The sequence below is a fragment of the Pongo pygmaeus genome, chromosome 4, assembly GCF_028885625.2.
Source record: "Pongo pygmaeus isolate AG05252 chromosome 4, NHGRI_mPonPyg2-v2.0_pri, whole genome shotgun sequence".
In the NCBI taxonomy this organism is placed as follows: Eukaryota; Metazoa; Chordata; class Mammalia; order Primates; family Hominidae; genus Pongo; species Pongo pygmaeus.
This window is the reverse complement of record NC_072377.2, coordinates 59,513,145-59,538,449: the sequence shown is the minus strand read 5'-3', so window position 1 is coordinate 59,538,449 and position 25,305 is coordinate 59,513,145. Positions and strand designations below refer to the sequence as shown.

The 25,305-nt window shown below is 39.1% G+C and overlaps 1 protein-coding gene across 4 annotated transcripts in view; it reads left to right on the top strand.

Moving 5' to 3' along the window:
- The window catches only part of ARL15 (ADP ribosylation factor like GTPase 15), a 427,836-nt gene that overhangs the window by 20,905 nt on the left and 381,626 nt on the right, over positions 1–25,305 (top strand). For 2 of the 4 annotated variants that reach the window (XM_063664814.1, XM_063664815.1), the window contains exon 2: positions 8,211–8,267. The exons of 1 other annotated variant lie outside the window; for it this stretch is intronic. In XM_063664814.1, coding sequence (XP_063520884.1) covers positions 8,211–8,267 — 57 coding nt within the window. Of the gene's footprint in view, positions 1–5,157; positions 5,176–8,210; positions 8,268–25,305 lie in introns of those variants that run through there. One more of the 4 variants, XM_063664816.1, reaches the window with a different exon arrangement.

The window sequence follows — 25,305 nt, the reverse complement described above, 5'->3', positions numbered from 1 at the left end:
GAGATCAGGAGATCGAGACCATCCTGGCCAACATGGTGAAACCCCATCTCTACTAAAACTAGGAAAATTAGCTGGACGTAGTGGCACTCACCTGTAATCCCAGCTACTCAGGAGGCTGAGGCAGGAGAATCGCTTGAGTCCAGGAGGTGGGCGGAGGTTGCAGTGAGCCGAGATCGCGCCACTGCACTCCAGCCTCGTGACAGAGTGAGACTCTACCTCAAAAAAAAAAAAAAAGGTTGAGTGATAGTTGATATAATTTTATATAATGTAGACTAGAACTTCTTCAGTTTAAACATGGTGCATTGCCAATCTGGACAGTATTGTGAGGCCTGGCTAAAAAATGGATGTTGTTTATTGTTTTGCCTCAGTTGCTGGCTCTGTTGAGACAGAGTGGTAAGAGAGAAACTTGGATTTGGAATGTTTACTCCTTTGGGGAATCTCAGAGTTACCATTCTGGGTTACAGTATTTGCAGTAAGAAGTCACAGGAGTTAGTCCTGGTAATGCAGCTGACAGCAGACGGAGATGCCAAGAGTACAGACAAGGCCTGAATGCAAGGCAGCTATAGAAGCTGATGGCAGACTGCAGCCCCTGGGGCTTCCTGGTGTGTGGGGCCCCGTTATGCAAATGCTTAGAGGAAGTTGTGTGCCTGGAACATAGTAGATATTCAATTAAAATATACATTATATGTCAATTACAAAATATATAAAACAAAATACAAATCTGGAGCTCACTGTGTTTCCTTTTATAACTCATTGAGTCCTCTTAGTACCCAATGAAATAGGTACTACTATGATCCTCATTTTACAAATGACAAATTAAAATGCACAGAGGTTAAGCAACTTGCCCAAGCTCCTACAAATAGTAAGTTGTATGGCTGGGATTTGATTCCAGAAAGTCTAACACCGAAAGCTGTTAGATTTGCTCTTAATGTCTCCCAGAATTGCTTCTCAATAAATATTTGTGGATTATTGAATTGAGTGTCTAATGCTGTGACTTTTTACGGTAGAATACTGTGTTTGCCTACGCAAGGGGTTTGGGAAGCAAAGCTGTTGAAAGCTTTTTTGGCATCTCTTCTATTGTCTATAATATTGTTAGAATGACCACATCTGCTCTTAAAAATAGCAGTGCCGGAAATCCACCCTCTCCTACACATTCTCTCTCTTTTTTTTTTTCCTTCACAGGACTTGTCACCATCTAAGTTGATTTTATTTGTTGTTTTGTGTGCCACTACCACTAGAGTGTAGGCCCCATAAGAGCAGGGACTTTGCTCATGTTCAGTCCCCAGCATGGGACATGGCTGGGCACAAAGTGTGTGGTCAATGCAAATATGAAATTGTTTAATTAATGAAGAGAATTAATACCAAGTTCATTGGTGCTTCAGCTTGGGCATCTAAAATCCTTGAGCCTTTCAAAGGAATTGCCGATCTATGCTACGCTTGCCACACTGGGGCATCAGTGGTTTAGGGAGTTACAGTGCCTGGGCTGAGTTCTTCTAGGTGTTAATGACGTATGGAAAATTCTTTTGCTTGAAGTTAATGAGACAGGCCTCTTACTTCCTTGCAAAATGTGCGGTAGGCTTTCCAGAATCCCGTGCGCTCTTGAAAGTCTCATCTACTCCTTACAAATCTGAATTTGATAGGTTTCTGCCATGCATGAGAAGCTGGTGCCTATATTCAGTTTTTATTGCCCATATGCCTTATTGTAGGTACTTGTATTGGGGGAAAAACCTTATATGTCCAGGTAGGCTACAGAGTCAAAGAGGCTTGTCCAAAGTGTTATTTGTAGTAGGTGAGTGACACTGCATCTGCATGTTTTTCTTTTTTATTGGCCTTTGGTAGTCAGAATTTTATGATTTGTTGAATCATAAAATACATGTAAACTGTAAACCTGCTTTACTCAGTTTGTTTGACTTTATTTGCACTTGCTCATAATGATTGAGTTTGGCCCCCAAGTCCAAAAGACTTGAGTTCAAATTGTGGTTCTGTCACATTCTCTCAACCACTGTATCAATTAGGACTGGAATTGGTTGGAATATAGTGGCTTTGACAGTTTCCTTTTTTGCTCAGGCAAGTAAGTCCAGAAGTCATTAGGGCCCCAAGAAGCTTCTGCCCAGTATATGTAGACTTTAAGCTTATGGTCCAAAATTAGTGCCAGAGCTCCTGCCATCACTTTTGCATTCCAGATAGCTGGATGGAGAAAGGGCAGAAGAAGAGTGTGCTTCCCTCCTGGAAGACTTGTAAGACTTACTGATTATATTTCATTTACTAGAATTTGATCATGCCGCCATTCCTAGCTGCAAAGGAAACTGAGGAATATAGTTTTTTAACTAAGAAACAGACTTGTCTGCAACTACACTCAGCCATTCTTCACATATTGATTTCTTTCTGGGTCTACTTCTCTTGGGGTTATTAGCAGGGTTGTTATTCTCCTCTGCTTTGTGTAGCTTTTCTTTTTTGCATAGTTTCTTTTTATTCATACTCGTAGCTTTGTAAATTTAGATTGCTGTGATTCTTCATGGTTATGAAGTTATTTAATAGCTTTGCTTTTTGTATTCCCTCAGTTTTATTTTGCACTATGAACTGCTTCATCTTTTCAGTATTTTTCAACTCAAATTTGGGAGAAAAAGAATATGATTAGGTTAGCCTGGCCCTTCCTGCTAGGCCACACCATGGTTGTTGGTCAGCTACTAAGGCTAAACTGCCTGCTAGTTCAATCAGCTGTGGCATCTTGCTTGTGGGCCTTTGCATCTAAAAGGGTGGGGAGGCAAAACAGACTCTATAATGTGACCATGCTAAGTCCCTGACAAATGGAAATTCCTTTGGCAGGGAGTTAGAGATAAGTCTTAAAATGAGGATGTTTTGTATATTGATATGAATGCATTTTAATTAGTATGTAGATTGTCAGTTAATAGTTATCAATAATTGATATCGGACTGAGAAGCAATTATTTGCAAAGACTAGGAAGGTGTCTAGGGCATGCATTAGCATTATGGGATGTTTCTTGCTTTCGCTTTTATTTGGAATGCCATTTTCTTCTGTACTCCTTTGAACTTGGATACCTCTCAATCTTTTGAGACTCAAAATTCAGGAGATGCTTCCAAGTCTTTCCTGACATGCCTGTAAGAATGACTTCGATGCCTCTACTCTGTTTCCCTAAAGCCCATTGTGCATACCCCTGATTGTGCTGAACACATTTACATTGCACTTGTCTGGCACGGGTATGTTTAATTACTGCTTTCTCCTGAACTGGAAGATCACTGATGCTAGGGTTTGGTCTTCTTTATGTTTGTATACTTAACACTTACCTAGAAGTGCTTGCCACATTATGAATGCTCTGGGCCAGGTACAGTGGCTCATTCCTGCAATCCCAGCACTTTGGCAGGCCGAGGTGGGAGGATCGCTGGAGCCCAGGAGTTTGAGACCAACCTGGCCAACATAGTGAGAACTCATCTCTACAAAAAGATAAACAAAATTAGCTGGGTATGGTGGCGTGCACCTGAAGTCCTAGCTATTTGGGAGGCTCAGGTGTGAGGATTGCTTGAGTACAGGAGGTCCAGGTAGCAGTGAGCCAAGACTGCGCCACTGCAGTCCAACCTGGGTGACACAGTGAGACCCTGTCTCATAAAAAAAAAAATAATAAAAAAAAAAGCCCTTCAAATGTTTTTTTCATTTTCTTTCTTTGGACTGAGTTTTAAAATTCCCAGTGCCTGGTCAAAAGTGAAGGAATAAATTCTCCAAGATAAGTGGTACTCATTATTTTACTCTGATAAGTTAGAAGGGGATTTCTCTCCCTCCGTACTTTTTAATCAGAATTTTCAGAACGAGAACTATTCTTACCTTCAGCATTTCAGCCAAAATCTGCCTGGATATTACATGTGATTTTTAGTGATGTTTTATAGAAGATGGGCTAACATTTTGCTGGATGAAATCTGTAACTTCTGATATGATGATTTATGCTTTCATTTGGTTATTTTTGCTAGGTGACTTTTCAAATCTCAGGTTATTTCTGCTAGATGGCTTTTCAAATCTTTGTGATTGAATTTTACAAAGAGATCATGTGCTAATAATGATGATTGTTATTTTTTAATAGGGAGAGGATTGATTCCTTTTTGAATACTGATTGAACTCTTACCTGTTCCATCCATGGGCATTTGTAGATTGCTTGGAAGTATAGATGCTCTTGGCATGCTGTTGGCACTGTTACCACTGAAAACATTTTTAGAAAATGTTGAGAGGCCAATTTTATTAGCTTTGCATTAGTTTGCAAATGTTTCTCTTTGGGTAGATTATCATCATCCTTTTTCCTAATGTGAAGAAGCTATAAAATATATGCTGAGGAGCAAAATGCTCTACATTTTGTAAACAAATCCTCATTTTATTTTGTAATTAGTTTAAAAAAAAACTTTTTTTCCCATTTGGGGAAAATTACTTTCAAGTGTACTAAGGGAGTTGTGAAATAATGTACTGTTAATGCTTTCAGTGACAATACTAACAGAAGGAGATGCCAGTTCTGAAGTAGGTGGCATTCCCAAGTGTTTATTTCCAATCTGGAGGAGTGACTAAAGCATAATTGACAGACACGACCTTTACTCAGAAAGGATTCCACCCACGCGGCACTTTAGCGTTCCCATGTACCTTGGAACGGGTCGTCACTCTCTGTATCCCCCATTTATTGCATCTTTGCCTTCAGCCCATTTGTCTGCTATTGAGAGGAAATGCTGGATCTTTGTTAACCTTATTTGGAAATAGATGATCCAAGCTAGAGCCTCATTCAAAGGGGTTTTACTGCTCCCCTATGCCCTTTCTTGTTTTACCAGTTTTAACATACTGCTTGCAGGACTCTGAAGAATTGGCTTGGCTGTTCTAACTTCTTAATTTTCATCAAGCAGAATTATAGAGGAGAAGATAATATAACTGTCATCTTGCTTTGTATCAGGATGAGGGATTGCACAGGACATCAAAATTAGAATGTCAATCATATTAAGTATAAAAAATCGCTCTCTAAAAGAATATTGTGTTTATTACCCCTCTGATGGAACTCAAATTATACCTTGATACCATTTTTTGGACTGTATAGTAAATAACGTTTATTTTCTGCCATCTTGTTGAAGTTTTGTTTTCTCCTTTATTTTCATGCTTACCTTTGAAATTTCTTAGGGAAAACAACAATAAACTGTAAGTAATCACATTAATTTCAAATTTAGTATTCTTTTTCTTTTTTCTGTCTTAGGCATTCTTTTTCTATAGACCTGTCTTAAACAGATTGTAACCAATCTGTCTTGTTTTTGACATCTTTTTTGCTCTTTTATTAGATGAGGCAGCAAAGAAGATGAGATTCATTTTTGAAATAATATTCTTTAGTTCTTCCTCAGGCAAGTCTAGATGTAGATTTATGAATATTACTGTAGAGGCTACTGGGTCAGAGTTTATCTGAGATAGAAACTCATTCTTTTATTGGGAATAGTTAACTACTTATCCTTCATTCCAAGTTATACCTTATGTCTCATGGGTTTACAGTTAAAATAGTTTCTTGCAAATACAGCATCTATACAGGGAAATAATATAATTATTTAAAATTTATTACCAGTTCATATACTGTGATCAAAGGAAGTTTGGTTATGTTTTTAAATATATGTATCCGACTCCTAGTAATTAGAGGGAAGAGGCCATTGTTGAGAACATTATTGTTAGAATGAATTTACAAGCTGAGGCAATAGACATGCCACCTGGCCTGAGGTCGGATGTTCAAGGATAAGGCAGTATTTGTAAGGATTAGAGGTTAGAGAGAATGAGGTAATATGGTTAGTCAGAAAAAAAGTTACACAAAATAAATTGAGGGTTTTCAGGGTAATAATTTTAGCAATCCCAACAACAATACTTGTACATTTTGAGAATATGAAAAGGAGTGGAAAGTAGGTTTTTAGTAACTAAAGAGTAAATATTTCTCCCTCCTTAAAAGATAAAGCTCATAAAAAGAGTTATTCTGTCATAATAGATGCTAGAGCCCTTTCATATGGCGCTGGGAATACCTACTTTTTAAAAACAAACATTGCTCTGTACTGGTTAGGATTAGGTTAGGCTGTGAGAGACACACAACAATTTTTAAAGAAGTTAGAGGGCTGGGTGCAGTGGCTCATGCCTATAATCCCAGCATTTTGGGAGGCAGAGGCAGGTGGATCACTTGAGCTCAGGAGTTCGAGACCAGCCTGGGAAACATGGCAAAACCCTGTCTCTACAAAAAAATTAAAATATTTGCTGGGCATGGTGGCATGCGCCTGTAATCCCAGCTACTTGGGAGGCTCAGGTGGGAGGATCACTTGAGCCCAGGATGTTGAGGATACAGTGATTCCAGATTGTACCACTGTACTCCAGCCTGGGCAACCAAGTGAGACCCTGTCTCAGAAAACAAAAAGTTACAGGTTGATTTCTATTTCATGTACAAAGTCTGGAAGAGGAGGGAATGGCAACTCTGCTGTCATTTGCATCTTTGGGTTCTCTTATCTGTATGCTCTACTTCATGTGTCCACTGTTCTCATTGTGCTGTCACAACCCAAGATTGTCACTGGAGCTACATTAAGTCTCCGTTACAGCCTGGAAAAGAAGTAGGAAAGGCAGAAGAGCTAAAAAGGGCCCTTCTCAGAGTCAGTTCCCTTTAAGCATCTTTCAGTTACATCTCATTTTGGAGAACTTAGTCACAGGACACTTAACCCCAAGAAAAGCTGGTAAATCTTTTATTCCAGGTGGCATAAAATAAGAGCTATCTTTCAGTTGGGGAAAATAACTTTTCCAGCTTACTCAGAGAGTTGTTCAGTCATTCACTATTATGGTACAAAGGTACAACTTGGGGTAATTTCCAAAGGTAGATGGGAAGAATGATCTTGGACAAGGCAATAAGCATTCTTAATCTTGGGCTCTGAGGATGCCAGGGCATGGCCCTGGTTTGTTTTCAGTAGTGTATTTCATTCAAAATAAACCCAACAGTGTTACGGTCATGATAGTAATAACTTAATAATAGATGTGATCATGATCCGCAGTATGAAATCATCAGCCATTTGTTTTGAACAATAGCACCGTTGAATGTTTGGAATTATTTGAAAGTTTAGATTGAGTTTAAGTACTTCACTCAACAGATTGTCTTTTGAGTTTGATTTTCCATTGCTGTAATTTTTATTTTTAATGTCCATGCATATAGCCTTTGGCTTTCCAATCTTTTATTTACCAAATTCCTTCAATCATACAGAATTCAGTTTCTTGTGGATATTGTCTAAAGAGGCAAGAGCCTTTGGCAGAATGGGTCTGATGCAACTTATTGGTCTTCCTCAAGGACTGCGTCTTTGGAAGCCTTTTGGCTACCACAGAAAGCCAGGGATCCTATATCTTTGCCTCCTTGCCACAGTGGATAAAACCATGATTGCTGAGATTTATGACATTATAAACTTTAGGGAGAAGCTTTAACTTGTCAACAATAAACCATAATAACAGTGTTCGACTGTATAAAGTTAGGGTTATTTTGACTACATACTAATTTAATGTGCTAAAAATATTTCTCCAGCTAAAGAAAGGAAAAGAAACCAGTAGTCATGTTTGGTATGCATGGTTTTGTGAGTGGGCATGTGTTTTAGGAATCTGAATTTGATTTGGGAATTAGAAGTTGTGAATTCTAAGTTGAGTACTGCCATTGATATTCTGAGACCAAGGACCTCAGTCTTCTGTCAAAATTTAGCCCATTCATAACTTTCAGCATTTAACTATGAGTGTTTCCCTTTTACAGAGATTTTTTTTTCTATCCATTATAAGGATTATAGACTTTTATGATCTAATAAGAATTGAACTGAAAAAGAAGTGCTTAAAAAGCTACTTATAGCAGCCAAATATTTATTATTAAAATGGGATATTAGAACAAGATTTGAAAGAAGTAAAATTAAACCATTACAATAAGTTACACTCCTTAAATGATGCCCTTGTATTAGAGGACAAAGTATCTGCCTTACAGTCCCAAGATAAAGCCACATGCCCCAGATTTTATTATCCCTGTCTTCTTTGAGCTAGCCTAGAAAACAGACGGAAGAAATTCAGCCACTTGCTCATAAAACAGATGTTGGAATATAGCAGATTTTCTTTAAAGAGGGAAACAAGAGCAAGGGGAATGAAGACAGTTCTTTGGTACAAACATTTCATTGTAATCTCTTATTCTTATTTTAATCTTATAGAGAATGTCTGAATGTATCCAGATCTCATTTGCTGTTTGTAGAATTGGGATTTACACGGTAAGCAATGTATATTTTTGTGGTACCACATGTTGTGAAAAATAAGTGAAGACCCTAGTGTTGGAAATCATGTGGAGTGATGGCAATTATCCTCTACTGCTGATGGGGATATAAATGTATGCAACCACTTTAGAAAGTAATAAAGGTGAACATGAGCATATCTTGTGACTGAGCAATTCTACTCCTAGGTATATAGCTCAGAGAAATTGTTGTGTAATTACCAGAAGACCTGTGTAGGAAAGGTTCCTAGTAGAAATATTCATAAAAGCAAAATGTTAGATGCAATATGAATGTCCGTCAATAATAGATTGGATTAAACAATTATGGAGTTTTAATTGAACGGATTACAATACAGCAGCAAAAATATATGAAAAAATGATTGTATGAATTACAGCTTGTAATAATACACCGTGGATGTATCTCACAAAAAATGTTGAATGTAAGAAACAAGTCACGGGAAAATACATGGAGTACAATTTCATTTCTGTGAAGTTCAAATACAGTAGAACTAAGCAATACATTGTTTTAGGGTTACATATGTTGATATACTATAAATAAAAGCAAAAATTCATACTATGATTACCTCTAGGGCAGTAGTTCTCAACAAGGGGTGACTTTGCCCTCCAGGGAATATATGGAAGTGTTTGGAGACATTTCTGGTTGTCACAACTGGTGGTGATGGTGGTGCTATGCTACTGTCATCTTACGGGTTGAGGCCAGGGGTGTTGCTAAGCATCCAAAATGTTCTGGTTAAGAATTATCTGCCCAAAATGTCAATAGCGTGAGGTTGAGAAACTGTTCTAAAGCAGTGGAGGGAAGAAAAAGTGCTTTAAAAGTTATAGTAGGCCAGGCCCAGTGGCTCACGCCTGTAATCCCAGCACTTAGGGTAGATCACCTGAGGTCAGGAGTTTGAGACCAGCCTGGACAATGTGGTGAAACCCTGTCTCTATCAAAAATACAAAAATTAGCTGGGCATGGTGGCGGGTCCTGTAATCCCAGCTACTTGGGAGGCTGAGGCAGGAGAATCACTTGAACCCAGGAGGTGGAGGTTGCAGTGAGCTGAGATCGTACCACTGCACTCCAGCCTGGGTGACAAGAGCGAAACTTGGTCTCAAAAAAAAAAAAAAGTTATAGTAATATTCTGGGTTTTAACTTGAATGGTGAGCGCACAGTTTTTTTTATGTTATTCTTTAAACTACATATTTACTTTATATACTTTTTGTATGTAGATATTTCACAATACAACAACAACAAAAATGAATATTTTAAGATGTTTGAGGTTTTTTTTTTTTTCCACCAGCCTGTGTCAGTTGACCCAAATGCCTTGAGCTCATTTCTTAACTTGGGATTTTGGAGATGTATCTATGTAGATGAGCATGAAGGACTTTTCTAATCAGATTAAGTGATAAAATGTCTTGACATTTTCCCTTTAGAGGACTAGGGTGGAGATTTGGAGACTTTAGATGGGAAATATAGTGATACTTACTTTTAAAGACCAAATTATTTTCTAAGTAAGGACTTAAAAATATTTACATGAAGTAATCTTGTTTACTTATCTGCTTTGTACAGAAGAACCATGTGTATGTGTGCACAAAATGCTTAAGGAATTTGCTTAAAATGAATGATGTAAAAATTCTGAGTAAAAGATAGGAGTGCAGCTTGTAAGTTCCTTGAGGGCAGGGAGTCTATCTTGTGTTTATCTTTATAGCCTTTACAATACCTTGCACAACATCTGGCACTTGGCAAATGCTCCATAGCTGTATGTCCAATTATATTAAGTTATAGTGAGAATAATTTTCTGTTTTGCCTTTGTTTGAATGTAAGAAAAAGCAGATTTTCTTTATTTCTTCTATCACCTTTGGTTTTAGCTGTCTCAGATGAGTATTTGTCCCCAGTTAGATGAATAGGTTACTTGAAAGCTAAACATGTTTTTTAGTTATTTTATGTGAAGTTAATTCCTGAGTCTGTTTTCCCAGATCCTCTGAGAAGCAGTTGCCAAGTTGGGATTTGCATGCAAGCTGGGGAATGTCTATGAAGTGGAAAGAGAGAGGAAACCACAAAAGGTAGAGAGAGCCTTCAGACCATGCTGTAGGTCTGACATCTGTGAAGGAAGAGTGGGAAGGAAGGAGGGATGGGGAAGAATTTTACAATGCTGTGTATTCCTGAGAAGTCTTGGCTGGATGGATGGGGCTTCCCTAAGCAAAGTTGCCTGTTGCTGGAGTTTCGCACTGGGCAACAACAGCAGTGATTCCAGTACCTCTGCACACTTGGGCGCTGGCTGGCAGCCCAGTAGAAACACAATTTCTGCACGAATGCCATGGTAGACCTGAAGCTGTGGCAGCAAGAGGCCGTCAGTTAGTTGTGCTTCTCCAGAAAGGGAGCTCTGACTGGCATATTTCCATGGCTGCCGCAGTAAGCCAGCACAATAAGGTATTTCCATCTAGAATTTGGGAATATTGGAACTGCTGATATCAGAAATTGTATGTATTCCTCTTTGAATACCTAGCACTGAGCCTGGGCCTGAGACCTAACAGGTGTTCAGTTTCTGTCCCTGCTTATTTAATGAAGAAAGGCTGGTCATGGATTCATTCCAAGGCAGATAAAAATCGGCCCTAAAAGGAGAGAGTGTGACAATCTCAATTGTGTCCCACACAAAATTCATATGTTGAAGCCCTGACTCTGAATGTGATGATGTTTGGGGATGGGGCCTTTGGGAGATAATTAGGTTTAGGTGAGGTCATGAGGGTGGGGCCCTCCTGATGGGATTAGCACTCTTATAAGAGACGCCGAAGGGCTTGCTTTCTCTCTCTCTCTGTCTGCCGTGTGAGGACATAGGAAGGTGGCCATCTTTAAGCCAGGAAGAGATCCCTCAACAGAAACTGACCATGCCGGCACCCTGATCTGGGACTTACAGGCTCTAGACCTGTGAGAAAATAAATTTCTGTTGTTTAAGCCACCCGGTCTAAGGTATTTTGTTTTGGCAGATTAACACAGGGAGGAGAAAAAAAAAAATTCTTGTAAATTACAGATAACATAAACCGGAAAAAAACAAAAACAAACTCTTATTAGCTCCTGTTGGAAAGAAATGCTGAGTTATGAGTAAAACAAAAAGTAGAAGAGGAAACCTAAAAAGATTATGGGTTAGCTTATGGGATGAGAAATAGTGTTAGATTGTTGAGCTGAGTTGTTTTTTAGGTGCTTTTAATGTTACTGCCAAATAGCAGCGAGTTAAAATACTTAGAAGTTAAGGAGCAAAAAGCCTTATATTTTACATATTAGGAATCCATATCTGAAGTGAGCAAGACCAAATTGGAACATATATAGGACAGAGACACTGAAAGCTTCCTAGGTTAAGTGTGTGATATACAGGTGAATGTATGCCTCCGTTAAAAGGTTTAATAAAGATCATTACTCAGAGACAGCAAAGGATATCCAGTGCATGCCGTCCACCTTTCCCACTGAGGTTTGGAGTAGACAGACCTTTCTCCAGACCCTGAAAAGCAGTGATGCTTATTTAAAGGGCCTTAACTCAGGAAGATGTGGCAGGAAACTTAAGGTATAGGTAGAAAAACTTAGACATTATCAGTGGTGGAGATATGAAGGCTTCCAAAGCCCAGAATAAATTGAGACAGAGGGAAGCAGATAAAAAACAAACAAACAAAACAATCTTTAAAACCAAGCATCTGCTCCAAGGAGATAACTCTCTACTTCCTATGAGTACAGCACAGGAGATAGTGTTATTCTCCTAATGTAATGTAGGGATGTATCACAAAGAAGTAATTTAGTTTCTGAAACAAAAGGAGTCCTGTTATATGGATCTGTTTTGGGTCTTAAGCAACATTCATTTGGTTCTGTTCAGGAGGAAGGAGGGGACTTAAATTTAGGCCAAGAGTTTATAGTACAATTGTGGTTCTATGATTTTATGAAATCCTGGCAATGAAAACAGGCCATGCTTAAGAATGTGATCTTGAAGTGAACCTTCTACCGTCAGGCGTGGATGAGCTCCAGGCCAGAGAGGCACACAAGGGCATTGCTTTGGAATGCTCTTAGGAATGTCAGGGTAAGCATTTTCCAAAGGTGTTGCGCTGAGACGTCTCTGAGTTGGGAACTATAATACAACCATCATGGAGCCAGAAGCACAATGGTGGGCAATTAGCTGGTGCTGACAAGAAGCAGGTTAAGGGAGCAGTGATAATTTTAGCTTCTAGTGACCTTCCTGTGGGTTGTGGACCCTTTTGGCCAACATTGAACGGCCCAGATGAATGAAGCTAGGGCCAGTAAATCTTGCCCTTCTCCAGGAATGGTACTATTTGAAGCACACAGAAGCCACAGGGGTGACTGTTTGGTTTTCTGTACCCAACAGCTGCGTGAACTAAAACTGAAAGAAGTGATGGAGATTTGAACTAAATAATACCAGGAGAATATCCTGCATGGTTACAGATTTTGGTTATCAAGAAGAGCTTTAAAAACTCTTTAAATTCTTCTTTGGCCTTTGCAGAAATTATTGAATGCATTTTACTAGCAGAGAAAGCATTCATCCTTCAAAACAACAGTAAAAATGGCATTCAGTTTCATCTTGACATGAAGAGTCATTTGCTAGTGGGTAGAAATCATCCTTTTATCTAGTTACAAGATTTGCTTGTACCTACTTATATTCAATTTCTGTGACTTCTTTTTTGTGGGGGGAGGGAGGCAGGGAGAGCTACCTTTGTGATTACAGTAAAAAGGCAAAACAATTGTATGTTATTATTGGTATTACTACTGATAATATTAGTAACAATATTATTAATAAGATTATATATTATTAAAATTGCTTATTTTCATTTAGCTCTTTAGGTCTGGACAAATCCTACCCTAATTCAATTGGGTTATTACAATATACAGTGCTACATGTAAGGACACTGTATTTCCTATGGATGCTGTAACAAATTATCACAAACTTTGTAGCTTAAAACAACATAGATTCTCTTGTAATTCTGGAGGTCAGAAGCCTGAAGTGGGTTTCACTGGGTTAAAATCAAGTGTTGGCAGAGCTGTGTTCTTTCTGGACGTTCTGGGTAGGAATCTATTTTTTGCCCCTTTGTGCTTCTAGCAGCTATCTGTATTCCTCAGCTCATGGCCCCTTCTGGCAATGGCATACTTCTAGCTTTTGCTTCCATTATCACATCTCCTCTATGACTCTGACACTCATGTCTCCCTCTTTATAAGGACGCTTGTGATGAAGTTGGGCCTACATGAATAATCCAGAAGAATCTCCCCATCTCATGATCCTTAATCATATCTGCAAAGTTCCTTTTGCCATGTAAGATAACATATTCACAGTTTGCTGGGATTAGGAAATGAACGTGTTGGGGTTGTGATGATAATTGACTCTATGGGGGACATTATTCTGCCTACCATAAGCACCTTAGTACGATCTTAGGACTTAGTACAATCTGTCCTCTTCTAGAGAAAAAAGAAAACCAGCGTAGCCTAGTCCTAATGCTGGGTGTAGAATGTTGTCATCATATATAACACCAAGGTTAAAAATTTGTCAGATAGATCGGAAGTCTTGCACTCTGCAAATACTGGTTCTAGCAACAAATTAAAGAGCAGATTTAATATATGACCATTTGGAGAAGAGTGGTATTAACTGTACCTGTTTATTATGCCCCTTGGAGAGTCCAGCATAAGCATTTATTGTAAACTGTGTGGGATGCTGAGATGTCTGCAGTCATTATAAAGGAATGCAAAACTCTAAAACAAAGTGAGACACACCTTAATTACATAAATTCTGCATAATCATACATTTTAATGATTTGAGTGGAAATGAATTAAGATGTTGGCTTGGCTGTTTTTATAAAGACCAAAATAATAGTAGCTTAAGCAGAATAAGTTTCTCATGTAAAAATCCAAGCTGGCCAGGCATGATGGTGTGTGCCAGTAGTCTCAGCTACTCAGGAGGCTGAGCCCAGGAGTTCAAGTCCAGCCTGGGCAACATAGCAAGAATCTGTCTCTCTTTGAGAGGCCGAGGTGGGCGGATCACGAGGTCAGGAGATCGAGACCATCCTGGCTAACATGGTGAAACCCCGTCTCTACTAAAAATACAAAAAAAAAAAAAATTAGCCAGGCGTGGTGGCGGGTGCCTGTAGTCCCAGCTACTCGGGAGGCTGAGGCAGGAGAATGGCATGAACCCGGGAGGCAGAGCTTGCAGTGAGCCAAGATTGCGCCACTGCACTCCAGTCTGGGTGACGGAGTGAGACTACGTCTCAAAAAAAAAATAAAAATAAAAATAATAATAATAATAATATAAAATTTTAAATTTAAGCCAGTAGTCACTTTGGAATCTAGCTCTTTGCCTCATGAGTCAGGGGCTCAGGCTCTTTCTAGCTTGTTGTTCTTCCATTGCCTCAGTGCTTCTGCTCATGTGCAGGCTGCAGGTGGTTCACCACTCCCGTATGTTTGTTTGTTCTATGGGAAAGGGAAAGTGGAGGCCAAGTAGTTTCCTTCTGTGGGCATGATCTGGAAATCACAGACATCACTTCCCCTCACATCCCAGTTGCCAGAACTTAAGGCACGTGATGATACCTGACTACCAAAGAAGCTTGGAAAGGTGAACTCTAGTAAGCATCCAAGACTTTGGGGGTTCTACTCCTAAGGGGACATATAGAATGGATATTGGGGACAATCAGTCATCTTTTTCACAAGTAAATGAGCTAAGGCAGTTTGATCTGAGATTCAGCCAACAGACGGTGCAGTGTACCTCAAAGACAGTGTGTAGGCAGAGAGTCAGTGTTGCCTGTAGCCATTGTCAGGCACACACTGAATGTGCACATAGTGTGGCAGCAAGACTGGTTTTGTGTTGTGTGGCAAATCCAGCTTCAGCTTCTGGTTGGATTGATAATTGAGACTCTATGGACCAAGATTGAATCTAGTGTTTTCTTTATGATATAAATATAGTGTATATATTTTTGCCCATAGGCACATGAGCACACATAGTTAGAGTTGTTCCTGGCAGTTTTATTTCGGTGGGTATAAGTGAGGGGTTATGTGTTTTATAACCTAGGAAATGAGAGTTTATAAAGGGTTTTTTTTGGACAGAATCTTGCTGTGTCATCCAGACTGGAGTGCAGTGGTGTAATCTGGGCTCACTGCAACCCCTGCCTCCCGGGTTCAAGCAGTTCTCTTGCCTCAGCCTCCTGAGTAGCTGGGATTACAGGTGTGTGCCACCATGCCTGGCTAATTTTTGTATTTTTAGCAGAGTCGGGGTTTCACCATGTTGGTCAGGCTGGTCTCGAACTCCTGACCTCATGATCCACCCGCCTCAGTCTCCCAAAGTGATGGGATTACAGGCATGAGCCGCCGAGCCTGACCTAAATGTTTTCTTTTTTACCTTTAGTAAGCAAAATAATGTTCTCAAGTAGAGTGAGAACATCTGGCTAGCATACCACCTTTCTGGCAGGGGAATTTACAATTTTAGGTTTAATGAACCTATTGAGAGCCACAAATATCCCTCCTAATTTCTATTTTTACAGTAAAATAGTTACACTGTGAAATACATAAGATTGATAGGACTGCTGTATTTTTCTTTACCATGTTTTGAAATTAGAGTCCAGGCAAGAACAAGATAAAATCTGTTTGGTTTAGGTGTTTTATTCTGGGGAATGCAGAATGTATCCTTTTCTTTCAAGATCAGGACTTCTCTGCCACATGGCTCTTTGTGAGTCCAGCACAAGTCCCGTTGAGTGGCCCTTCTGGTTGAGTCTGACCCAGCGTCAGCCGACTCTCTTTCTGCCCCTAAACCTGCTCATGCCCTGGGCTCCTTTTTCTTAGTGACTGGCACCATAGCCCATTCAGCTGCCAAGCCAGGAACTAGACTCAATCCACAGCACTCCCCTGCCTTATTATCCTAGCAGTCCTCAAGTTTGATCTCTCCTACCCTAGTTGCCTCACCTCTCTGTCATTACCTGGATTCCAATGCCAGCATTCCTTGCTTAGAAAGACCTAACGGCCTCCTTTGAACTGAGGCTGAGTCTTTCATCAGCCAAAGTGCATCTATTACACTGTCTTAGAATTGCCTGGTCATTTTTCTCTAACTCACATCTCACTGTAAGCACAGTGAGGACAGTGACGATGTTAGTCTCTCTGTTCCCCTCCCCCAGCATCTGGTGGCTCTTCACCATCATCATGGTCATGATCACCACTGACATTTACTGAGCACTTACTAAGTGTTAAGCGGTGTCTGTGCTAAGGCTTTTATAGATGAACTCATTGAACTCGGTATAATCTTTTGAAGAAGGTGCTGTAATATTACTCGCCTCATTTTCCTGAGAGGAGACCAGGACATGGCATGGTTAGATGTCTTTTCCACCTGGTAGAGATAGGATTTTGAGGCAGAATTTGATACATTCTTAGCCACCACACACTGCTGTTATCCAGATAGTAGGTATTCAATATGAATTTATTGAATTTAATCTGGAATAATTTCTCAATGTTTTTTGTCTTTTATTCCTTGACATTTTTGAAGAGGCCAGGCCAGTTATTTTGCAGAATTTCTTTCAGTTTAGATTTGTCTAATTGTTTCTTTGTGATTAGGTTAAGATTAAATATTTTGGACAGGAATATTCCATAGGCGACACTGTATCCTTCTCAGTGCATCTCAGCAGGAGCACAGGGTGCCAGTTTATCCCATCATTGGTGTTGATTTTTAAAGTTCATAATTAACCTAAATTTCAGAGGCTGGTAATTTCTGGCTTTACCCCAAATTCATGGACTGTACCCTATTTAGAGCCTACTATATCTCTTATTTGTTAACTACACAATCTATTTTTTATTGTATCTTTATAGCATATTTAGAGGTTGGATATGGGACTATATAAGTTTAGTATGGTTTACTGAACTTTGGAATGTTTTTATAATCATAATATTTTGATCAAGATGGAACCTTAGAATTTTCCTCTCATTTGGATTAGAATGTTAATTCTATGCTAGGTAGTTCTTGTGGCTAGACTGTTGCACTTTTGAAGGCAGATTTAAGAGTTCCACTTTCATGTGGTCCAGCCAGCTTTCTTCTGGGTCTCAGAGGTCTCCTTACTCTGCTAGCTGCCTTTACTTTCAGGGATTAATGGTATGGAATAGTGGCTATAATTGCAAGCATATTACCACAAGTGGAAAATAAGTTCTAATTATGTATTCTATATTAACTTCATATGGGAAAAAACGATTTTTACCTTCCGACTGTAGATGTTCTAATGATAATTTTAAAAGGCACCACAGAAGAGGGAGTGGGAAATTGTTTAGCTACATGAGGATCATCCTTTACAAAGGGCCATTGTGAGGTTTCTTTTGGTAATTATAAATTGTAGCTATGTGTTTAGGTGGAGAGGCTTTTTTTCTTGGTAAGAAACATTTGGGGTTATTTAATTTAGGAACTTAAAATACTTTGAATTTTGCAACTTAAGTGACATGGTGACCCTTGATTTTCACCAAGAGTATGTATATCTGATTGATGGAAATTTCCACCCTAGGAATTGTACATTTTTGTGCACTTTCTTTTCATGGATGGTTGACTTTGTTTTCTTGACAAACATGTAGCGTTTTATCCTCAGAACTGTACTTTTTTCTTGATAGGAAGAATAATTTGTTTTGTCAATGATTAAAAAGTATCCTAGAATGTAGTCACTGCCAAAGATGTGGTTTACTCATATCCATAGTTTGGGAACAAAATTATGTTTCAAACTTTAAGGCTGGACATGCTGGCTCACGCTTGTAATCTCAGAACTTTGGGAAGCCAAGGCAGGAGGATCGCTTAAGGCCAGGAGATTGAGACCAGCCTGGGGAACACAGCAAAACCTAGTCTTCAAAAAAAAAATTAAAAAAAAATAAAAAAAAGCCAGGAGTGGTGGCACACACCTATAGGCCTAGCTATTCAGGAAGCTGAGACAGAAGGATCTCTTGAGCCCAGGAGTTTGAGGCTGCACCAAGTTATGATTACACCACTGCATTCCAGCCGGAGCAACAGAGAAAGGCCCTGTGTCTTAAAAAAAAAACAATTTAAACAAATAAATAAATAAATAAATGTTAAGCACAGCCAATAGATTAATATTACATATGCAGAGGAGAATCTGCTTGACCCTGGTGATGATTTGGTCTTTGCTTTGTAGAATATAAACTTATTTAAACAGTGACTTAATGTATTACATAAGGTGAATCTGAATGAGAGGCTTTATGCTTATTGTATACTGTGGAGGACCAGTCTGCATCCTTTCTATTCTTTGGGTTTAGCTAAGGTTCTGGCACATAGTAAGTACTTCCTGGCTCTCTGTTGACTAAGTTAGCATATTAGAGTTCTCCAGAGAGAATAAAAAGGATATATATATGGTCAGTAGATTCCATATCCGTGAATTCAACTAACCACCATTGAAAATATTTGAAAACAAATTTGCATTCGTACCCAACATGCATAGACGTTTTTCCTTGTCATTCCCTAAACAGTATTTCCCAAACAGTGTAACTATTTACATAGCATTTGTATTGTATCAGGTACTCTAAGTTATCTAGAGATGATTTAAAGTATGTAGGAGGATGTGCATAGGTTATATGCAAATACGATACCATTTTATATCTAGATTTGAGCATCTGTGGATTTTGATATCTGAAGGAGGTCCTGGAACCAATTCCCTATGGATACTGAGGGACAACTGTACAACTATTTAGATATATAAGAGGGGATTTATTAGGGGAATTAGCTTATGTGATTATAGAGTCTGAGAAGTTCCACAACAGGCCATCTGCAAGCTGGAGACCATGGGATGCTGGTAGTGTGGCTCAGTTCAAGTCCCCAAGGTCTCAGAACCAGGAAAGCCAATGTAACTTTCAGTCCAAGGCTGAAGGCCAGGCAACCCGGGGAGCCACTGATGTAAACCTTGGAGTCCAAAGGCCTGGGACCCTGGAGTTCTGTTTTCCAAGGCAGGGGACAAGTGTATTCCAGATCCTGGAGATAGAATGACACATTCACCTTTTTCCTGTTTCTGTACTGTCTTCACCACCATCCACGAGATTGGATGGTGCCTGCCCACACTGAGGGTGGATCTTCCCCACCTAGTCCACTCAGACTCACGTGCAAGTCTCCTCTGGAAACATCATCCCAGACACATTCCAAAACAATGCCTTACAAGTTTCTAGATATTCCTTAATCCAGTCTAGTTGGCATTTCAAATTACTACAGTGGGAATACAGTTCTTTGGAGTAGAGAGAAGAGCAGGTCACAGGAGGCTCAGGCAGCTGGCTGTAGCACCCAACACAGACCTAACAGATTGTGTGCTTCCTTTAGAAGGGCGATGAGGGCAGGGGATTTCTTGTTTTGTTCATTGCTGTATCTCCAGTGCCTAGATAAGTGTCTGGCATGTTGCAAGTGCTTAATACATGTTTGTGGAATGAATGCATGAATGAACAGAGCTCCAATTAGTGTGTCGAAACCAGGATACACATGCCCCTGGGGATACATGGGCATTCTAAGTTATGGTAGGTAGCAGTGATAGGAGTCTAAGAAAATCAGTGTTCATTTGTGTGGATTCTCCTTTGTCGCTTCCCCTTTCACAACTACTCTATTTTCAGTTAGGAGAGAAAGGTGCTGCTCTCTCATCCTAAATCTTGGTGCATTGGCCTTGGAAATAAAAACCTCCAGGGCACAAGCCAAAGGAAAAACTCAAAATGCGATGTTAGTGTTGAGAAAGTGAATGACTGTAATATTACCAGATAACAAACCATTTCAGTTCTTTGCTTTCAATAAAATAAAATATACTCAAATTATCAGCTGATCTTTAAAAATATTGATAATTCATGTGTAATTTTTTGTTACATAACTAGGAAGAAGTCCAAAGAATTGAATGATTTCACAGTCGCTAAACTTCTATTCCTATTTTATTTATGAGAGCAGGTTTCTTATGTTTTATATCTACATTAAAATATATGAAAAATAGGAATAGAACTGATGCTGAACTATATCTCATCCTAGTGATAAATAACAATCCCCAGGCCGGGAGTGGTGGCTCACGCCTGTAATCTCAGCACTTTGGGAGACCGAGGCAGGTGGATCATGAGGTCAGGTGTTGGAGACCAGCCTGGCCAACATAGTGAAACCCTGTCTTTACTAAAAATACAAAAAATTAGCTGGGTGTGGTGGCAGGCATCTGTAATCCTAGCTAATCAGGAGGCTGAGGCAGGAGAGTCGCTTGAACCTGGGAGGTGGAGGTTGCAGTGAGCCGAGATTGCGCCACTGCACTCCAGCCCAGGCGACAGTGCGAGACACCGTCTCAAAAAAAATTAAAAATAAAAAAATTAAAAAATCTTCTATGTTGTGTAAATAAAAATATAACCTATCCATCTCATTAAGAGATGTATTACTGAAAAGTTTTACTTTTTATACATTATGGATTTGTCAACATTTATTATATATTAATTTTGATTAATTGTGGACCAGTAATAATTTTAGGAACTTAGTCCATAAGAGAAAATTTAAAAATATTGAAAACTTATGGTCACAGGAAATGTAAAATGTAAGATTTCAATTATGTACACAGTTCATTTGTGGGGGAGCATGATAGAGTGATCAGTAAAAGATTTACAAGCATAAAAATATGTTATTGAAGTTCTGCTGAGGATATGGAAAAGATGTATGAATTCATGAAAAAATTAAAAAAAGATATACGACTGAAGAGGAGCTTGTTCTTTTTTTAAAAAAATAAGTAATGTTTTTCAAATCTCTCTGATACTTAGAGAGCTTTTTATCCATGTAAGGGAATGATTAACAGTTTTATTTATAAATCTGGATATTTATAACAAGTTGGAAATTATGTCCTTATGCAACTTATCAAACTAGATGTCAACTTAAAAATGGATAATTGAGTATAAGTATATAGCTTCAGAATATTAATGCAGAGGATGCTGAAACAAACAATTTCGAGGATCATTGCTTTAAAACAGAGCTCCGGCCAGGCGCGGTGTTTACTACTAAAAATACAAAAAATTAGCTGGGTGTGGTGGCACACGCCTGTAGTCCCAGCTACTCAGGAGGCTGAGGCAGGAGAATCGCTTGAATCTGAGAGGCAGAGGTTGCAGTGAGCCGAGATCCCGCCACTGCACTCCAGCCTGGGTGACAGAGTGAGACCCCCATCTCAAAACAAACAAACAAAAACAAAAACACAGCTCCATCCCCGGGGAGTGATTCTGTAGCTCTGTGTTGGGACCCAGGAATCCACCATTTAATAAATATCCAGATGATTCTGCTGCCTAAAATCTTTGAACACAGATACAGGGAATATATGGAAATTACTTTTTGTCTGCCTGAAAATAGAGCCAATTATTTTTTGCTTCTCACGTGTGTGTGCATTTTATTGTTAGTAATGTGGTGGCAAGAAGCTTGCTTTTTTTGGGTCATCTTCTATTGCTGCTGCTCATTGTGTTTTAGTATCTCACATGGTTTTCCTGTAAGTTCATTTCATCTTCTAACTCTCCAAGATAAAACCATTTTCCTGATGTCTTGAGACTATCACAATTTTGTTATTTTAAAGATACTTTGTTCTTTAGATTAATTGACTATATTTCGAAATGCCAGCATTTCAAATCCTTCTATGTTCTGTTTTCTTTTTGCTCAGTGAAGGTTATTTGGTTTTCAGCCCCATGTATAAACCCAGATCTGAGTACTGAATAACCAAACTTTTAGTTGAAGTAACAGGAACCCACTTAAACCACTAAATACAGACAGAGAATAGATTTTTCCAGTTTCTGGGATTTCTCATGAAATCCAAAAGCGGGGACATACCCATACTCAGGAAGACTTGGAACCAAACCCAGGAGGTCTTAGTGACATACTCTGGGATTTTTGTCTCTACTTTGTGATTTTTCTCCACACATCTGCTTCTTTCTCAACAAACTGACATTTTCTGCTACTTTGCCTACAAAGCAGGCAGAAGCTGGTCCCAAGGCCATCTATTATGTACAGCCACGGGGAGAGGTCTGCTCTCATTTCCAACTCTGAATTCCCAAGGAGGTGGATTTTCCTAACCTTGTTCTAGTCAGTTGAGGTGGGATTCTGTTGTTCAAATATGGCTGCTATGACTCTGGGACTAGTTAAGGTGCTTAGGTTCAAAAGATGTTGCTGCAACTGGCAGTTAATGAAGTTAGTCTGTTTCTCTTTAATACATTTTAAGTGTGAGGCAAAGCAGTAAGCCTCACATGGAGCGGTTTAGAACAGGGATCTGAAATAAAAAACTGGATGTATTTAGTAGTTCTGTGACTTTGGGCAAGTCACTTAACGTCTCTGAACCCCTGCATTCTCATCTGTAAATATGAATAGTAATAGTTCCAACGTCACAGGTTGCGGTGGGGGTTAAACGAGGCTTAATATGGAACCTGATATATAGTAACTGCTTCGTAAGTGTCAGCCATCATTCTAAAACTCATACACAAAGTCAGTTTGTAGTGTTTTATAAAATGTGTTAAGGGGCTTTCTTTAGTATGTCTGTCTAAATACAAGTATTTCTAAATATATGGAATAGATGTGCTTGTAAACGTAAACAGAAAATTTGACTATAAAAACCTTCTGTTTCATTGAAATTTTCTTGGCAAACTTAGCTACAATAGTTACATTTTTTATATAAATTTGAAAGGGCATGATAGAAAGTACCATAAAAATGCAAAATCTGAAATAATTCAGAGTCCCTCTTCAATTTAAAAAGAATCACTATGATACATTCAATTGCAAAGTGCCTGAATAGAGCTCATGGATGTTACCATCGGCTGAACCTTATCTCTGGCAGAATTTTTGCAAGTGTACCATGCTCTTACTTTAATATTTATGATTATTTAAGATTGTTTTTATGTCCCCTAAAATGTCCTGTAAGTAGTCTTTAAAGTGGCAGCACTCGTGCTCAAAAAGATTTTCTTTTAAAGTCAGTAACTTTCTAAAGGAAACTAGGTGAGTTAAAATGTCATACAGAAGGCCAACCACTACATTCCAGAAAGAGTATTTTGTAAAATATAACAATTGTACTAAGAACATTAAAAGTGATATTAAAGCAAAAATGTTGAAAGGAATCAGCAAAAAGAGTTGGATTTTTTTTTAGGGGAAGTCTGATTTATACTTTTATTTAAAAAAATTACAGCAGGGAGTTGATGTCATGAGCTGTGCTTGAAAAAGATGACCTTGGGGCAAAGATCCTGCAACCAGGGTGATCAGTCTATTCATTCAGTCAGTGTTGAACATTTAACTATGGCATGGTACTTGAGGCAGTTGGCATAAAACCCTGAAAGAAGACAAAATCTCTCCCCTTGTAGAGTTTACATTCTAATGGGGAGAGACACAGTAAACAATAAAGATGGTAAGTAAACTACATATTGTATGTTAGATAATTGCTTTGGGGAAAAAAATAGCACATGATAAAGGGGTTGTGAGTATATAGGAGGAAGTTGCATTATGAAATAAGTGGTCAAGGTAGGCTTCATGGAGGAGGTGAGATTTGAGAAAAGTCTTGAAGGAGTGAGGGAGTTAGCCATGTGGATATGTAGGGAAGAATGTCCCTGGCAGAAGGAACAGCCTATGCAAAGGTCCTAAGACAGGAGCAATTCTGTGTTTGAGGAATTTTTAGGAGCCAATGGCGGAAGCAGAAAGAGTAGGGTGAGTGACTGAGAGAATAGAGTAGATGAGGTTAGGAAATAAGAGGCCAGATCATCTAGGGCTTTCAGGCCTTTTTAAGGACTTTGGCTTTTACTCTGAGTGACTGGGGGTACCTCATAGGGTTTTGAGTAGGGAACCATATTGACTAACTTGCATTTTTAAAGGATCACTCTCGCTGCTGTTTTGAGAATAGGCTAACCTAGGGCAATATTAAAGCTGGGAGGCCAGTGAGGTATTATAGTCATTGTAGAGATGAATTTGGTTTGAACCAGTGTGATAGGGGGAGAGGTGACAAGCGGTCAGAATATGGATGTATTTTGGAGCCTGAATCAATAGAATTTCCTCATGGAGTGGATGTGGGGAAGAATGAAGAGAGGAGTCAAGGATTCATATGGGGGTTTTTTAGGGAGGAGAGAGGATATGATTTTCATCAACTGAAATGGAGGATGTATTGAGCAGCTTTCAGAGGGAAGACCTAAAATCCTCAGGAGGCTTGTGCAGTAATCTAGGCAAAAGATGATTAGGTCCTTAATGGTAGAGGGAACGAAAAGGTGGAGACAGAGTCAAGAAACTTTGTAGATGTTCAGCAATCAGATATTCTGTGATATACTGAAGGAGTTGGTAGAGGTAAAAATGGAGAGGTTGGAGTTTAACATGACTTAACAATTTGGTGGTCAGAAGAAACGAGTGGATGGTAATGCTTTTAACTGAGACAGGGGACACATAGAAGGAGTAATTTGGGGAGCAAAGAAGATGATCTTGCAACTGGATGTGTGAGTTGGAGGTGCCATGTTGGAAATACATTTTTGCAGCCTAAAAGCAGTATTAGAAGTAGGGGGTTGTATGGATGGGGTTGCTCTCTGCTTGGTTCACTGCTCTACCCCTGTTGCTCAGAATATTGCCTCACCCAAAGTAAGCAATGATCATTTGTCAGATGGATGGATGCAATTTTGGAAGTCATCCAAATGGAGAGGGTTGCTGTTTTACCCTTTTGGCCTCATTGGTTCATTAGATGGCTTGCTCCAGTTTTCTGTTTCCTTTCTTCGTGGAACCATAGGGTTATAGACAATAATGGGCTAGGAAGCATACATACATGTATCTTCCTTATTATTTTATACTCTATGATTAAAATGCTCCCTTTCCCCTTCAGCCCTTATCTTTTTAAATTATGTGATTCCCTTTTGTTTTTCTCTCTGCACTATAGGGGTAGAAAAATCTTTAAACGAAAGTTGCTTCATTGTGTCTTACTTTTATCTAATCTTTTTTTATTTGTTAACGGTGACAGTGGTTAACTGGGAGATTTGAACTGCCATTTGACTTCAGCTTTATCTGTACAGGTTCAAGATGCAAATTATTAATTACAGTTGTGTTATTACAAAACCA